General features: G+C 36.4%; 1 protein-coding gene across 1 annotated transcript in view; it reads left to right on the forward strand.

Moving 5' to 3' along the window:
* LOC150097879 (uncharacterized) overlaps positions 1 to 19,203 on the forward strand; it is a 365,709-nt gene that overhangs the window by 72,340 nt on the left and 274,166 nt on the right. The window contains exon 4 of the mRNA XM_090406619.1: positions 2,709 to 2,969. Coding sequence (XP_090262745.1) covers positions 2,709 to 2,969 — 261 coding nt within the window. The remainder of the gene's footprint in view (positions 1 to 2,708; positions 2,970 to 19,203) is intronic.

Below are 19,203 nucleotides of genomic sequence, written 5' to 3' on the forward strand. Positions count from 1 at the left end.
TAAAGCAAAGAGTTGACATTAACATCTCCAATTTTGATATCATGTTTAATACCACTTTCCTTCATAATGTGATCCATATAGATAATGAATAAAGAAGGGATAACGTACATCCTTGTCTCACACCAGATTTAACATTAAACCATCTTCCTGTACTTCCTTCAATTCTAACTGCTGACTTACAACTCAAATAAAGACTTAAGTATTGCTTGATATAGCTGCAGCGTATTGAATAGATTCTCTCTTGGCACCTTGTCATATGCCTTTTCCAAATCGACAAAACTTAAATACAGATCTTTGTTATATTCCCATGCTTTCTCGACTATTTGTCGTAAAGTGAAGATCTGATCCTGACAGCCTCTATTTGGCCTGAATCCAGCTTGTTCTTCACCAAGCTTTTCTTCCACAATTCTTCTCAACCGTTTCTCAAGTATACTTGCATAGATCTTGCCAGGAACACTCAGTAGGGAAATACCTCTGTAATTCTCACATTCAGTTTTATTTCCCTTTTTATATATGGGTACTATGAGAGCTCTACTCCAGTCATCGGGAATTCGTCCCTCTGTCCAGTCTTTCTGAACTATACAGGGCAGCCACTGTAAGACTCTTATACCACCATACTTCAGCATTTCTGGTCGAATATCATCTACTCCAGCTGCCTTTCCACATTTCAAGCCTTTGATGGCTTTTTCTACTTCAAGTAGAAAAAGTTCCAGTGTTTTTTACTACTGTGCTGTCATCACTGCTTGTTTCATTTAGCAGTTTTTCAAAGTAATTACTCCATACTTCAAGGATATCTTTTTTCTCCCGTTTTCATGTCACCTTTATCATCTCTAATTCCTTTTACAGCACTCTTTCCTCCATTCCTAAGCTTCTTCAACAACCTCCAGAATATTTTGCAATCTTCTTGATATTTATTTTCTATATTCTTGCCAAAGTCCTCCCATGACTTTTGTTTAGCTAGTTTTACACAGTGTTTAGCATTCTTGCATTTGTCTCTATATTCTCTAAGAGCACAAGCTGACTTATTTGACAGGAACTTTTGATATGCTTTCTTCTTTTCTTTCACTGCCTCTTTAACTTCCTGTGTCCACCAGGGAGTTTTGATTTTTTTATCCTTGCAGACAACGTCACCACATGCCTCTCTGGCAGAATCAATCAATGTTTTCTTCAAAGTTTGCCAGTAAATCTCCAAGGTTTGATTCCTGTTCTCAAACTCTTTCATTTTTTCTTCAATAATCTTTGTGTATTTTAGCCTACAGTTCACTTCTGAGAGCTGCTCAACTTTTATTCACTTTAAAACTTTCTTACATGTTATTCTTTTCAATATGAAATTGAATTTTATCCTGCTCAAGACTAAATAGTGATCACTTCCGATTTCAAATCCTCTGTATACTCTGGTGTCCTGCGCCATGGAGAAAACATCACTGTCAACAATAACATAGTCAATGAGACTTTTCTTATTCCTAGCCTCTTCTCTCCATGTGAATTTGTGCACATTTTTATGTTGGAACATGGTGTTAGTAATAACCAGTCCATGTCCTGAGCAGAAATCCGACAGATATTTGCCATTATTATTAGCTTTGCTCTTTTCTCCAAATTTTCCCAAAATATTTTTGTATGTCTGACAGTCATTTCCTACTCTGCTATTTAGATCCCCAACAAGGACCAACTTTTCCTTTTTCATTGTGTCAGTTGCTTTTTCTAAAGCCTCAAAAAATTCCTCCACTGATACCTTAGTAGAACCTTCTGTGGGACTATAGGCACAAATAAGTCTCATCGTCCAGTTCCCCATTCTCATATTTGCCCACATTACTCTACTTGAGACTGACTGCCATTCAAGAAGATTAGCCTCGTATTTTGTGTTGAATACTATGGCTACTCCTTCTTTTCCTTGATTGTCATGGCCTGAATATAACATTTTGTATTTATTGCTCAGAAAGATCTCGCCAGTTTTTGTCTTTTTTGTTTCAGTCACCCCTATTATGTCGATCTGGTACTTATCTAATTCCTCAGCTAGCTCCATTTCTTTGCCATTCAGGCTTCTTATGTTGATAGTACCAATCTTTAACTCTGGTGATGTTGAGTTGGGGTTTGTTTTCAGATTTGTTCCAGTAGCTGACTTTTCGCTGTTCACCCTGGTTCCTGGCGAAAACAATGGGGGCCTTGTTTAACCGGGCGACGCCCCGGCCGGCATGAAATTTTGTCATGTTGTACCATCATTTTTTATTTTGGTTTAACCAATAAGAATACAATTTGGTCGGCTAAATCCCAAATTGCCAGCCCATCCTCTTCGTTAAATATCCAAGTAGATACCCAACGGTGCACCACGAGAAGGTGAGGATTGGACATTAGGTCAGAAGCCCTGGTCGGTTCTCCGCATTCCTTTAAAGGCTATGTGGAGGTCTCCTCTCAGTTATACAGCTTTGACCCTTAAGCACGCCCCCCCCCCCTTAAGCAATCAACTAATGGAATACTTTTCTTTAGAACAGTAAGTGGCAGAAATGAAAATATTTAGCTACCATTATTATCTGCACCATAGCATTTTTCAAGTTGTTTCCTTATTACAGTGAAAATGTGTTGATGATATGATTCATGTGCTCTGTAATAAAGAATAGTGCATTTGCAAATTGATTTAAAGTATTTTCTGACAATTAAAGTCTGTATTTTATTATTATGCTGTTTATATTTTTTTTTTATTAATATATTAGGAAGAAAGTGGTTATGTTGCTCCTGAAACATCTGATTTAAGAACTCGAGGTAAAATGCTCATGCTTAAAAAGCAGTTAGAAGAAACTAAAGTTTTATTGGAGAAGAAAGAGAAAGAAAACAGTGAGATTTTGGAAAATTCAGAAACAGTTATTAAGAATTTGCAGCTTCAGCTTCAAGAAAAAGAGACATTTATTTTGTCTTTGACTAGTAAATCCATAGAACAGGAAGTAAGAAATGTGGATACAGTTTCAGTTGAAAAGGTAAGTATTCCTCATTTATTAGAAATGGTATTGAAATATGGAAAAAAAGTAAGGGAATGACAGTTGTCATAAATAGAATGAAACACACTGCATTCCCATAAACATATATCTGAATTGTATTTTCTTGATAATCTTTACAAAAAATTTTTTAAACTTTTTAATGTTTTTCTAAACTGATCACTGTGTCTCTAATTCATATAACGATGTTATTTTTGCTTTGTTTTGCACACGCACGCACGCGCACACACACACACACAATTATATGCATTGCAATTATATCTAAATAAACAAATCACACAATGAAATAACTAAATTTAATGAACTAAAAGCAGTTGAAACATATATTTTGTAATACTAGACAATTATGGGAATTCAAAAGCAACTGCTTATAGCCAACACCAGTATAATAAACTTATTTTCTATAACAAATTTGTTATAACAGACAATTCTGTTTTCAATTTTTCTAAATATGCTATAACAAACTGCTGAAAAGTCAGTCTCAACCTAAGTCCCATAGGATCCGTGCTGATTTCAGCTCACCATTGCAAGCAGTGAAAGCTTACACCTTCATGACAGCAAACTCAGTCTTCTAGCAAATGACATTGCTAAAAGAGAAATCATGGTAAACAACATCAGTAGATGAGAGAATTCAAAGCAAAATTGTGAGAAAGTAGATAAATTGCCAGAAATAAATAGAAAGAAAATTGTGGAAAATTATACATTGGCAACAGAACACAAAGAATTTGTAGAAATCATACCTAAGGCACACAAAATGACAACACAATAAAGTACAAATGAAAACAGAATGGGAGATATAAGCAAGAACTGGAATAGTATTAGAATTAACACTCTTCCTAGAATTAACATATTTCGAAATGTTACACTAGCTTAAATTAATATCGCTTATCTCTAATCCAGAGTATTTTAGTAATAAGGTATGACACCTTTTGGCCACTTGTTAAATGGAAATATGACTTCTGCATTACTTCAACCTTGGTATCACTTCTGGGTCTGGCTCTCACTGATGAGACCTCGGTGCAGGTCAAAACCAGTCTGGGTAGTGACCCTTCTAATAACATTATACATGTCCATAAGGATATGTGCTTTGCATTATGGGATACTATGGCAAGTGATGTGAAGTCATTAGCCTCTATATATACAAGTTGCCCAGTCCCCAAAACAGTTCATGCACAAATTTTGCTTGTTTACACTTGGATAAAGGATTAAACCAAGAATATAATTTCTTGGCATCTTTAATTTATAGTATAATCAAGTTGCAAAATGATTTGTTACTCAAACAGATTTCATAACTTAGACTTTGAATTTAAGAAATATTGTATATTATACAATATTTCTTCATATTTAGTTTATTATGAAGATTTAAGGTAAGTGCCATTAGTTCAGGATAAGATAATGTAATGAAATTTAGACATGAATATTGTATTTTCTTATTTGTAACTTCATACTCTTCTTTCTTATGTCTTCCATTTTTGTTTGCATTTGTAATTTTTTTTCATGTTATCATTTTTGTGTTATGTATGCTTTTTGCCAGTCCTTTGTGATCTCTCTCTCTCTCTCTTCATTCTGTGATTTTCTACCATTTCTTTAGTACTGTTTCTGGAAAATTTGTTTTGCTTTATTTCCCACTATTTCTTTTCATATGTTTCTCACAGTGTATTTTGTTCTATCATTATTATCCCAAGACTTCCAGTGTGTCAAAGACTCATTGTGGGAAGTCCTTTTGTCATTCACATGGCTCAGTATATCATGCCTTAAATACATTCAGATTTTCTACAGACATCGCACTCTCAGGCAGTGCATTCCAATCATTCGCAACTCTCCATGCAAAAAAAAAAAAAAAAAATGCCCACACCCTCCTTATACAACTTCCAGGAATGACCTCTTGTTCTTCCTATCTCTCACCATTTTATGAAAAACCTCTTCAGTGTTAATACTATAACAACACCTTACCAACTTGTCTCTATCATAGCACCCTTCTTCTTCCTATCCATTATACCCTGTAAATTGCATCAGTCTTTCTTCATGCTGAACAAATCAGAGAAAACCTTAGTCACCTCTGGGACCCTTTCCAATATCTCTTTATCCTTTCAAAAACCAGGTGACTACATCTGTGCACACATAGTCCATATATGGCCTAATCAATGCCTTATACAATGGAACCAGAATCTCATTGCTTCTACAAGTCAGTGTCCTCTACATATCATTGCCAGAATTGGTTGTGTTACCCTCACAATTTTGGCAATGCATCTTCCAAATTTTAGATCCTTATCCACCATCACAACAACATCTCTTATTTCCTTTACCTCCAACAGTATACCTTCACCAAGAGTAAATTCAACACTCCATCTTTTTTCTTTTCCAAATTTTAAAACTCAACATTGAATTGGCATTCCCAATCCCATGCCCATTCACTCTATATATTCAAGTCTTCTTGTAAGGAAACAAGTTCTGCTTGACTCATCATAGTTCTTCCCAACTTTACATCATCTGCAAACAACTGAATATCCCCATTCACATCTTCCCCAATATCATTAACATATAGGTTAAACAGCAGTGGAATTAAAACGGACCCCTGAGGCACACCACTGGTGACTTTTCTCTTCCGGGATATTGCTTCCCCATACACAACTTGCTGATATCTATCAGATAGCCAATCTCCAATCCAATGCACTAATCTAATATCAATCTCCATCCATCCATCTAGTTTGATTATCAACTTATCATATGCTAATCTATCAAAGCCCTTTGCATAACTAAGTATTCTGCTGTGTATCCATATCCCTTGTTCAGTGCAGTTGTCACTTTATTATAATAAGTGAGTAGATTACTAAAACATAAGCTCTGTTTAGCAAATCCATACTGTCCATCAAATATAATACCACTGTCAACCCAATTTGGATACTAGTTCTCACTAACCTTTCAAGCACATTAATCACAACACCTGATACACAGATTGGCCTATAATTTGATGCTTGAGTTCTGTCACCCTTATGAAGTAGTACAATCTTGCCTTCCTTCCACTCCTTTGGAATGTGAGCCAATGTAAGACACATTAAAGAAATAGTCAACTCACTGGCATATTCCTTCAAAATACATACCGATATATCTTCATGACCCAAAGTTTTATATAGCCTATTAATGAATGCAAAGAATATCTGACCTAATGTTCATTCCTCACCTTCTTGTGGTGCATCCTGTTACGTAGTTACCTGAATACTGAAAAGATGAGGATGGGTTCTTATTGGCTTAAACCATAAAGTAAAATGATGGTACAGCATGGCAGAATTTCATGCCGGCTAGGGTATCGGCCAGTTAAACAAGGCCCCCCCATTGTTTTCGCCAAGGAACCAGGTCAAACAGCAAAAAGTCAGTTACTGGAACATATATTAACTCAACATCAACAAAGTTCAAGATTGTATTATCAACATAAGAAACACCAATGTAAAAAGAAATGGAACAAGCAGAAGAATTGGCTAAGTACAAGATTGACATAATAGGTGTGACTGAAACAAAAAAGATAAAAAAAAAAAACAAAAAAAAAAACAGGTGAGCTCTTTCTAAGCAACAAATGCAAAATTGTATATTCAGGCAATAAACATCAAAGAAAAGAAGGAGTAGCCACAGTATTCCATACTAAATATGAGGATAATCTTGAATTTCAGGCAATATCAAGTAGAGTGATGTGGGCTAATATCAGAATGGGGAGCTGGACAATGAGGCATATTTGTGCCTATGGTCCCCACAGAAGGATCTACTAAGAAAAAAATGGAAGAATATTTTGATGCATTAGAGAAGGCAGCTGACACAATGAAAAAGGAACAAACTTTTTGTTTTAATTATGCTTAATTAAAACAAAAGTCTTTGTTTTAATTAAGCATAATTAAAGATATTTTGGGAAAATTTGGAAAAAAGTACAAAGCTAATAATAATGGTAAATGCCTACTGGATTTCTGTTCAAGACATGGAACATAGTGTTAGTTATTATTATTATTGTTGTTGTTCTGGGCAACTCCAAGGAGTCGACAGACTCATCGAGGGAGGCCCTAACATCATGTCAAGAACAACTATTTGACATTCACACAGTATCTATCATACTTTGCCTTGAACTCATTCACGGTCGTAGCACCCACAACAGACTCTGGAAGCTTATTCCACTCATTCACTACTCTCCAAGTAAAAACCTAGCTCTAACACCCTTGTCAACCACACTCTTGCCCAGCTTCCATTCATGGCCCCTAGTCCTCCCACCACCAGTCATATTTTCAAAAATATCTTCTGGATCAATCTTATAGAAGCCCTTCAGTAATTTGAATGTCTCAATCATATCACCCCTCCTTTGCCTATCAACCAATTTCTGCAACCAACAAATCTTCAACCTATTTTCATAAGGTTCATTCCACAGACCTACTATCATCTTTGTCACTCGTCTCTGGATCCTCTCCACTTCCTCCCCATCACGAAGAAACCCTGGTGCCCATAACTGGGCACAGTAGTCCAGATGGGGTCTTATCAAGGCTCAATACAGAGGAACAACAACTTGTTTGTCTCTGCATGTTAAAGTATTTTTCAGAAGCCAAGTGATTTGGTGAGCTGTTTTAGTCACTTTTGCAGTGTGCCCCCTAAACTTCAATTCCCTATCCACCAACACTCCAAAATCCCTGGCCTCATCAATCTCCTGGAGTACGGTTCCACCAATGCGATATACTGCTGCTATTCTTTTCACCCCAAAGTGCATAACCTTACACTTTGGCACATTAAATTGACATCCATTTTTCCTAGCCCAGTCCTCCAAACTATCCAAATCATCCTGTAAAATTTTGACATCCTGTGCACTCATTATTGCTCTACCCAACTTTGCATCATCAGCAAACAAGTGATCACTTCCTCTCAAATCCTTTCCTATATCATTGATGAACAAATTGAAAAGCAGTGGTCCAAGAAGAGAGCCCTGTGGTACTCCACTAGTCACAAGCCGTCTTTTAGACTCCACTAGTCACAAGCCATCTTTTAGACTCCACTCCTGAATAAACCACTCTCTGGTATCTCTCCTTCAACCACCCTCCTATCCATCTCACCAACCCTATATCTATCCCCATCTGCTCCAGTTTACTGATTAGAGTTCTATGTGGTATCCTATCAAAAGCCTTTGCAAAGTCCAGTAGTATTACTGTAAACCCATTACCCCTATCCAGTTCAGCCGTCACTGTGTTATAAAATGTGAGCAGAAGTTACTGAGGCATGATCTACCCTTCACAAAACCATGTTGTCCCCCATACAATATCCCATTTTCATCTATCCAATCCTGTATTCTTTTCTTGACTAATTTCTCTAAGACCTTGACAATGATTCCTGATATGCTAATCGGTCGGTAATTTACAACAGCAGTCTTGGAACCACCTTTATGCAGTGGAACTATTTTCCCCTCTTTCCACCCCCTCGGGACTAACCCAGACCCGAGACTCAAATTAAACAAAATGGTCAAGGGTACTGACAATTCTTTAGCTGCTTCTCATACAACACGAGCTGGTATACCATCCAATCCCACAGATGTATTGACATTGAGGTTATGCAATAGACAACTCACCTCCACTTCATTCCCCACAATTCCCGTATAATCTACTGGTACATTCGTTTCTGCAATGTCACCACCTGGATGATATATTCTTGCAAAGTGCTCACTCAGTAACTCAACTGTATCAACTGATTCAGTTACCTCCTTACCATCGGCATTCTTTAAAATCATTCTGCTATGTACATTTTTCCTTTTACTTGCTATATATCTAAAAAACTGTTTAGGATTCTCTTTAGCCTGCATGGCCAATGTTCTTTCGTAATCCTTTTTTGCTTTTCTTACCACACTCGTTACCCTTCTGGCCTGCGCTTTATACCATTCATGTGCCTGCCGGTCACCTTTCTCCTTAAATTCCCACCATAGTTGTTTATTTTTTTGCAGCTCAAGCTTAATGGATGTTATTCATCCATTTAACCCCTAGTTGATTTATTGTTCGGACTCTAGTATACAGTCAGCCATTGCTTCATGCAAACACTTCTTAACTACCTCCCATGCACTATCGATTTCTAGTCCATGCAGTTGTACATGCCATGGCACTGAACCAATCAAACTCCTAAGCTTGTCATACTTTCCAGCCCAATAATTCCACATGTAGCCTGTCTTAATTGAAAATTCTACACCTTTAGCCACCTCCCAAGTCAAGACCCTATGATCACTCTCACCGATTGGTGGCAATGTGGTCATATTTGTTACAGCCAAATCCTCAGATGTAATTACTAGGTCAAGCCCGCTCTGACCCCTAGTATTTTCCATTACATGCTGTCGCAGATAGTTATCCCTTAATAACTGCATAAAATCCAATTCCTTCCTCCCGTGTGTCCTCTCCTCACTCCAATCAATGCGACCATAGTTGAAATCTCCCATAATAATCACCCTCCTTCCACTCATTTCTTCTAGTTGCTTGTGCATACTGTCACCACCATCTTTTCCATCACCTGGTCTATAGCAGCACCCAATTGTACATTTAGTTCTGCAAGCCACAATCTCACACCAAATGGCCTCAAATGTGCTCTTTTCTCTATCCTGCAATTCAACTTCTATTCTCCTTGGCTGCAGCTCATCAGCTATTATCAACAATACTCCTCCCCCCATTTTATTCTCCCTGTCATTCCTGAACACACTATACCCATCACATTCAATCCCACTAGCTATATCATCTACAGTCAGCCATGTTTCACTAATACCAATAACGTGGTCTGGAAGTGCCAACCATGGCTAAAAACTCTTCTTTCTTGTTCCTAATACTCATAGCATTAGTGTACATGAATTTAAGACCCCCATTAGCCCCAACCCTATCTTGATGCCTTATATTAACTATCCCACTCTGATTTGTTGTCCTTATTTGCTCGGGCATATTATATTCATTCTTACATTCAACTGCCTCCCTGAGGACTGTATATCTACTACCCCCCCCCTTAATAAATCTAGTTTCCCTGAATTTGTACATCCACCACATTCAGCAACACTTTCTCAAGTCTTCTTACACCGTAACCATTCAAATGCAAGCCATCCATCTTATATAGATCCTTTCACCCATCGAACTCACTCCACACGTCCACAAATTCCACACCACTCGTCATACATAACCCACGCATAAAGTCATTCGCAATTATGGCCCTCCTTTTAAACATTTCACTGTCATACCGTGGCAAAAGACTAATCATTCTAACTCTCTCACTCTTTTCTTTTGCTATCTCAAACAATTCATTCAGGTCTTCTATCATTTCCATTTTGTCTCCTTTCAAATCATTCGTACCTGCCACAACAATCATTTCTTTCACCCTTTCCTTTTGCTCTCTAATAGACTCGGTTACATCCTTTATGGTCACACCAGGTTGGTACGATTTTGTCAAATCCTCTACTATCACACCTTGTACTAACGAGTCTCCATACAGCACACTATCCTTCATTTTGTTCATGTTCACACTCATATGTCTATTTTTCCTGTCATACTTTTTATTATTGGCTGGTTCATTCAGTCGACTTTTGTTCATACGCTCTAGCTGCTGTTTTGTCCTTTGTCGCACCATTCAACAACGCGATCTCACTCATTGCGTCTATCTCATCTTTTTTATTCTCAGTAAAACCATTAATACTATAATTCACACTTTCTACGTTCACACTCTCACAATTCTCTGGTACAACCTCGCCGTTTCTTGTCATATCCCTATTTTCTTCATTCTGAAGTTTGACAAAAATATCACACTCACGATCCGAAATACTCTGCAATTTCTCATTCTCCGTACATTTTCTAAACACATTCACTCCTTTATTATCATCTAACCACACTCCAACCGCACTTTGCAAAGCATACATTTCGCAGCTAGTACACTGAATCATCTCTTTTATACTACCGTTCTTTGATAAAGATGGCGAACCATCATTACTGGCTGCCATTTTCCTTCGTACTGGAGCCATACTTACTTGCAATGTATTTTATCAAATTATAAATTAATTTGATAAAATAGTTATTACTAACACCATGTTCCTACATAAAAATATGTGCAAATTCACATGGAGAGAAGATGCAAGGAAGAAGAAATGTCTCATTGACTATGTTATTGTTGACATCATTGTCCCACTCGTTCAGGGCACAAGAGTATACAGAGAATTTCAAATTGGAAGTGATGATTATTTTGTTGAGCAGAATAAAATTGAATTTCATATTCAAAAGAAGGGTGTTTAAGAAAGTTTTGAAATAAATCAAAGTTAAACAGATATTAGAGATGAACTATAGACTCAAATGAACAATGATTATTCAAGAAAAATTATACATTGATGGAAGTTTTTTCACTTGGCTATGCTACAATTATATATTTGGTTTTATCCTTTATCCAAGTGTAAGCAAACAAGTATGTGCCTGAAGTATTTTCAGGACTGGGACAACTTATGGTAAAAGTGGTATAAGTTCTCATCACTTGCCTGAGTATCTCCCATAATGCAAAGCACATCTCCTTGCAGACATGTATAATGCTTTGCATTAAGGGAACGGCAAGTACCCAGACCGGTTTCGACCTTTATCGATATAATTGTTAGCATAGCCAAGTGAAAAACTTCCATCAACTTATCTCTAATCCAGAGAATTTTAATAATAAGGTGTGACACCTTTTGGCAACAGGTATAGGTTAATATGACTTCTCCATTACTTCACTTTAACATCACCACCTCTGGGTCTGGCTCCCACTGATGAGACCTCAATAAAGGTTGAAACCAGTCTGAGTAGTGGCCCTTCCCTTAATGCATAGCATTATACATGTCCACAAGGAGATATGCTTTGCATTATGGAGATATTAAGACAAACAATGAGAACTTATACCACCTTTACCATGAGTTGTCCCAGTCCTGAAAATACTTCAGGTGCAAATGTGTTTGCTTACACTTAGATAAAGGATAAAACCAAATATATAATTGGTAAAAAATGATACAGATTGACAACAAGAGCCAGACATTGAGATTCAGTGGCAAACCCTGAAGAAAACATTGATTGATTCAGCCAGAGAGGCATGTAGTAAATCAGAACTAAATGGTGGGGTCAGGAAGTTAGAGGCAGTCAGAGAAAAGAAGAAAGCATAATGAAAGTCCTTGTAAGTCAGCCAACTTCTTCGACAACACAGAGAAAAATGTAAGAAAGTGAATCATTGTGTAAAGTTAGCTAATAGTCATGGGAAGACTTTGGTAAGAACATGGAAAATGAAGATCAGAAAGATGGCAATTACTATAAAAGGAATCAGAGATAACAGTGACATGAAAACTGAATATAAAGATATTCTAGATGGGTGAAATTATTTTTATCTCATCTTCCTTTTCCCTCTTTTTATCTTGTGGTGTCGAGGATTAGTTAATCATCGGACCTCAAAACCGTTTACAGGATAAGGTGATCAAACCTACCTCCCGGTGTATCCTATGTTCATAATGTTGAGTTCTCAAGGCCGGTTTGCTTGCTTTGCGGGATGAAAAATCCCAGGATAAACTGGGGGGAAAACCCTACTGTCCATGCCCAAGACTGGCTAACTTGACTATAGTTGAGGAAGATCCTTAAGCTCCTCACGTCACCGACGGGAATCGAACCTGCTCAACTTTTATTTGCTTTAAAACTTTCTTATCTTATATGTTCTTCTTTTCAATATGAAATTCAATTTTATCCTGCTCAAGACTAAATGGTGATCACTTCCAATTTCAAATCCTCTGTACACTCTGGTGTCCTGCACCAGTGGGGAAAACATCGCTATCAACAATAACATAGTCAATGAGACTTTTCTTATTCCTTGCCTCTTCTCTTCATGTGAATTTGTGCAGATTTTTATGTTGGAACATGGTATTAGTAATAACCAGTCCATGTCCTGAGCAGAAATCCAACAGGTATTTGCCATTATTATTAGCTTTGTTCTTTTCTCCAAATTTTCCCAAAATATTTTTGTATGTCTGACAATCATTTCTTACTCTGCTATTTAGATCCCCAACAAGGACTGGCTTTTCCTTTTTCATTGTGTCAGTTGCTTTCTCTAAAGCCTCGAAAAATTTCCTCCACTTCTACCTTAGTAGAACCTTCTGTGGGACCATAGGCACAAATAAGTCTCATTGTCCACTTCCCCATTCTGATATTTGCCCACATCACTGTACTTGAGACTGCCTGCCATTCAAGAAGATTAGTCTTGTATTTAGTGTTGAATACTATGGATACTCCTTCTTTTCCTTGATTGTCATTGCCTGAATATAATATTTTGTATTTATTGCTCAGAAAGATCTCGCCAGTTTTTGCCTTTTTTGTTTCAGTCACCCCTATTATGTCGATCTGGTACTGTCTAATTCCTCAGCTAGCTCCATTTCTTTGCCATTCAGGCTTCTTATGTTGATAATACTGATCTTGAACTCTAGCAACGTTGAGTTGGGGTAAGTTTTAGGATTTGTTCCAGTAGCTGACTTTTCACCGATTGTCCTGGTTCCCTGGCGAAAACAACGGGGACCCTTGTTTAACCATGCGACACCCTAACTGGCATGAAATTCTGTCATGTTGTACCATCATGACAGGGTGCACCACCACGAGAAGGTGAGGATTGTACATTAGGTCAGAAGCCCTGGTCGGTTCTCCATATTCCTTTGAAGGCTATGTGGAGGTCTCATCTCAGTTATATAGCTTTGACCCTTAAGCACCTCTTAGTTTATGTGGGTTTTTACCCACTAAAAGTTATTAGTAAACCTATAGTACATTTCTACTGTGGATGGGCTTAGGATTTTATTTCCCCATTTTTATCAATTTTTATATATTTTTTCTTTCTAATTTGTTATTTATTTTTTACATAGTCTAGAAACCCTGCTCTAGAGACCAAACCCAAAATTTTTTCAAGCCACTTCAGGCCATTATTTTGGAAATTTCACACCAGGTGATGATATTCATCTCCCACCTAAAGCCAATTACAAACATGTATGCTCACAGTGGGATTTAAATCTGTGACCTGTTGTTTGGAGTGCAGGCATGCTATTTGCTTAGCCAACCAGGCAGAGAGTGTGTTAGGCACACTCAACAAAAATGGAAACAGAAAACACAGTCAAAAAACCTGAAATGTAGAAAAGCAGGTGGAGTAGATGATATTTGACCAGAAGTGCTCAAATATGGAAGTATAAAAGTTTTTGAGTGGCCACACTGCATAATTCAGACTGGTCAGATGGTCGAATTCCAGATGATTGCAGTAGAGCTCTTATAGTACCCATCTGTAAAAAGGGAAATAAAAATGAATATGAGAATTACTGAGTGTTCCTGGCAAGATTTATGTAACTATGCTTGAGAAACATCTAACAAAAATTGTGGATCAAAAGCTTGATGATGAACAAGCTGAATTCAGTCCAAATAAAGGTGGTCAGGATCAGATTTTCACTTTAAGAGTAGAGCTCCCCATCTGTAAAAAAGGAAATAAAACTGAATGTGAGAATTACAGAGTTATTTACTTACTGAGTGTTCCTGATAAGATTTATGCAAGTATATTGAGAAATGGCTAAGAAAAATTGGATGGAAAGCTTTGTGATGAACCAGATAGATTCAGGCCAAATAGAGGTGGTCAGGATCAGATTTTCTATTTAAGACAAATAGTTAAGAAATCTTGGGAATATAACAAGAATTTGTATTTAATTTTTATTAATCTGGAAAAGGCATATGACAAGGTGCCAAGAGGAAAGATCCTCAAAACTCAAAACTTTTCAAAAAAAAAAAACCAAATCTGTGCACAGTAGTCAATATGCAGCTGAATCATAGCTTTATAAAGAGAGATAACTTTCCTGTCTTTACTTGTTAGTGTGTTCTTCAACATCCATGTAATCCTTTGAGCTATTTTGCCTACTTTTGCGATGTGCCCTCTGAAGTTCAATTTTCTGTCCACCATTATCCACAAGTCCCTAGGCATATCAATTTCCTGCAATCCCATACCATCAATATGATACACTCGTGTCCAGACAGTTCATCACCGACAATTCATTGCAGGAAAATTGATTACCGACAATTCATCATGGAGACTATTCATCACTGGAAATTTAATCTTGGGGAAAATTAATCCCACTGAAATTCATTGTGGATATATGTGAAAAAAAAATTTTTTTTTTTAATTTACGTATAAAGTTATTCATATTCCTTCTTACTACAGGCTCTGCATAGGGCATATTAATTGTTACAGAACTGGGATAGGATGGTGAGATAGAAAGAACACCATATTTAACAATATTTAAGGAGAATAGTTATATCCAACTGATATCATGGCAATCAATTTTCTAACTAAGATTATGAATAAAAAATAAAGGAAACAATTTGTAACAGATGGAGGCTGTATTTATTTTAAGATTCAGATTTTTATGAATTTATAAAATAATTGTTTGACAAAAATAATTATCTTGAATGAAGTTCTGGGATAATAAAATGTATTGGCTACTAAGATAATTAGCAAAAAAAAAAGATAGTGGCATTGTTCTCCAGAGTGATACAATCTTAAGTGAAGAAATATGAAAGGATCTCTTATTTTCACTGGCATTAAAAACTATAATTATACAATAAAACAAGTAGCAAAAATAAATGTAACTTGTAGGTAATATAATTTAGATTCCAGTTACCGAGCAGGCGGCAAGCAACTGCGTTTCTGGCAATAGGTAACTGAACGTAGCTACGTACGCAAGGTAATCTGGTTAAGTGTTCTCGTCAGCATGGAGGATTATCGCACCTTCTAATGGATATGACAGTCAAATGCACTTGATATCCATGTTTTTTTCAACAGGTGGTCTCACTCATATCCAGGATCTCCTGTCCGGTTAGGAAGTTAACCCTGTGGAGGTCGCGGTCGAAACAATTGCAGCTTAGGTCGCATGTATCCAAGAGATGCATTCATTACTAGTATGTGTTGAAATGCGATAAAACTTAAAAAAACAAAAACACTACAAATATAATACATGATGGTTTATTTATTTTCAGTTACAATCTAGAAATTATTGAAAAAAAAGAAACAAATAATAATTAAAAAAAAACTAAACCAATACTATACTGACGTCGGAGTCATGGTATCTCTTAGATACAATTTACTACCAAATATCACTTTTGCATTCGACTATGATTCTCATCATTGGACTCTAGTAACATTCGCTGAATCTCTTTAACATCTGATGGATTATCCTATCGATATATTTTTCCAGCCATTTTCGATGATAAATAAAAAAAAAAAAACTAAACTAATACTATACTGACATCAGAGCTCGTGGTATCTCTCAGATGCAATTTACTATCAAATATCACACACCTCTACATGACAAGTGTTAAACCAAACTGACTTCAATTTTCTAGCAAATAACGCTTTCAGCAAATTCTTTCTGCGATGATTTTTCCTGCAATAAATTTTCCTCTCGATGAATTTTCCCCTGTGATGATTTTTCCTCTCAATGAGTTTTCCCTGTGATAAATTTTTGCCATGATGAATTGTCCATGAACCTGATACACTGCATGCAACCTTGCCAGTCATCCTTACATTGTGCAATGTTAAATTGACAGTTATTATCCTTTGCTCACAATGACAATTTATTTAGATCATCCTGCAGGATATCTAAATCGTCCTTATCAACTATTACTCTCCCCAGTTTTGCATCCTTATAACTGAATATCTTCCCTTAAATCTTTCTCTATATCATTGTTCTCTGGTACTGTCAGCAAACCCCCCCCCCCCCGCAAATCAATGATACTAGCTTCATATCCATTCCCATTTGCTCCAATTTTTGTAATAGTTTTCTATACCCTTACAATTTATTATAAAATGTGAATAAGTGAATAATTTGCAAAAGACATGACCTACCATTTACAAAGCCATGCTACCCACTATAGAATATTGCATCCCGATCCACCCACAGTCAGATTTTACTTTTAACCAACTTTTTCAATACTTGAATGACCACTCCTGATATACTAATTGGTCTGTAGTTTTCTACCTCCATCTTAGAACACCTTATGCAATGGAACTATTTTACCATCTTTCCACTTCCCTGGAAACCTGCCAGAGCTGAGACTTACACTCAGTGGTGAGCTATAAGGGGCTTGCACGAGCCCTTTGTTAAATTTTTCTCAAATTTGCAAGCCTCTTGTTCTTCTTGTTTACTTTTTTATTTAAAAAAAAAAAAATTTTTTTTGAAACATATTATGTAAGATAAATTAACACAGTTGATTGTGTGCAAATATTTCATGTTTAGATCATGAAATATTTGTTTAAAAATGATAGCCTTTAGAGGTTGATTGTCCTCTCATACTTTTTGATTAGAATTTGTACACAAGCTGTATTAATAAAAGTTTTTGTGTGAAATACAGCTTTTTTTTTTTTTCTCGACGATGCAAGTCCTTTGTTAAAATTTCCATAGCTCACCACTGCTTACACTGAATAACTTCATCAGAGGCAATGCCAATTCTCTTGCACATTCACATAGTACACATACTGGTATGGCATCTAGTTCTGCTGTGTTCACATTGATATTTTTGAATATGCTGAGCATCTCCTGTTCATCTTCACAATTCTGACATTAGAACTCTGTCACATCAGCAACTGATGAAATTTCCAGCTGGAAGATACACCTTTGCAAATTGATCACTCAGCAACTGATCTATTTTTTTTTCCTGTCATCTTTTTGTCATCACTATTGGTTAAAGTCATTCTTCCTCTCACTTGCTACATAACAAAAAAGACTCTTTTGGATTTACTTTAGTCTGCTTAGCTAATTTTCTTTCATAATCTGATTTGGTCTTTCTTACCATACTAATCACCCTTTCTTGCACTTTGTATTACTTATTAGTATGCTGATAACCTTTTTCTTTATATTCCCTCCACAGTGTTTTCTCTTTTTTTGCAGCTTTTGCTTTATCTTTATATCTCTGCTCATCGACTTATCTCCACTTGGTTTATCCTCCTGACCTTCTATGAAGTCTGATTCTGCTTTTCTCAAACAGTCTATGACCAACTCTCCATGCACCATTAACATCCTTAATCTATGTGCCTGGGAAACGTGCTTTTGTTATTTTTTTCATTTTTCATTATGTATACCTCTTACCATTGAATCTCTGTATACCTTCTCCTCATTTTCCATTTCTTGCATTTTCATACTTTCTGAATTCAGTTTTCTTTCATTCTCCCAACTGCCATACCACACAACAGTTATTTCTCTAGTCAGTCTAGCCATTTTATCCTATGAAGGACACAACATAAGCATGTTATTTCACTCCTTACTGTCACTTAATCACCTCATTACTTACAGAGATTTCTTTTATGCTGCTATTCTGCATTCAATCATTCACTACTTCATCATTTACCAGAACAATTCACTATTTTTCCTTATTGCTAATATTCATGACTTCATTTTCCCACTTTCCACATGACTCACATTTCTTGCACTGGCACATGAAACATTTATGACAACCTTTTCTCCATTCTCGCTTTCATACCACTACCTATTTGCTCTTAACAATGACTACACAGAACATACAATATATCGTACGAAATTCTTCATGTTAAACTTGGTGAACAAGGAAGCCTTGGCTGCCATTTTCCTTGTACACACCAGTGCCACATATAAAATTGCTTTCTAAATTATATCCCACATTAAATTTCACACACTACAAACGTTTTAGTATAAAATAAGTAAGATATTTACCAAAAATAATTTAAGTAATCTTCACTAAAATAAAAGACTTATCTGTAGAATATGTGCAACACCACTTCTCCTCTGTGCTATGCTAGTGCCATTATTCTGCATGAAATTGAATAACTACTTCTTCTTCTTCCTAACATGGAATTTAGGCCAGGTGGCCTGTTCCGGTCTCATGCCATCTCTTTCTTGGTCTTCTGATTCTTCTTTTCCCACTTATTTTATATCTGAATAATATTTTTGGTAGCCTGCTGTTGTCCATTTGATTTGATCTAAATGTTCTATCCATTTTTGTTTATACTGTCTTATGTAGTAATTAATTGGTTTTATATTCAGGGATTGTAAAATTTCTTCATTTGTTTTATGGTTCCACTTGGTATATCCTGCTGTTTTTCTGAGAAATTTCATTTCTGCTGTTTGAATTCATTTTTCATCTTTCCTTTTTGTGGTCCATGTTTTGCTTCCATATAGTAGAGTTGGTTTTGACAAGAC

The sequence above is a fragment of the Typopeltis vanoorti genome, chromosome 16, assembly GCF_054136105.1.
Source record: "Typopeltis vanoorti isolate ZY-2024b chromosome 16, IOZ_Tvanoo_1.0, whole genome shotgun sequence".
Lineage (NCBI taxonomy): Eukaryota > Metazoa > Arthropoda > Arachnida > Uropygi > Thelyphonidae > Typopeltis > Typopeltis vanoorti.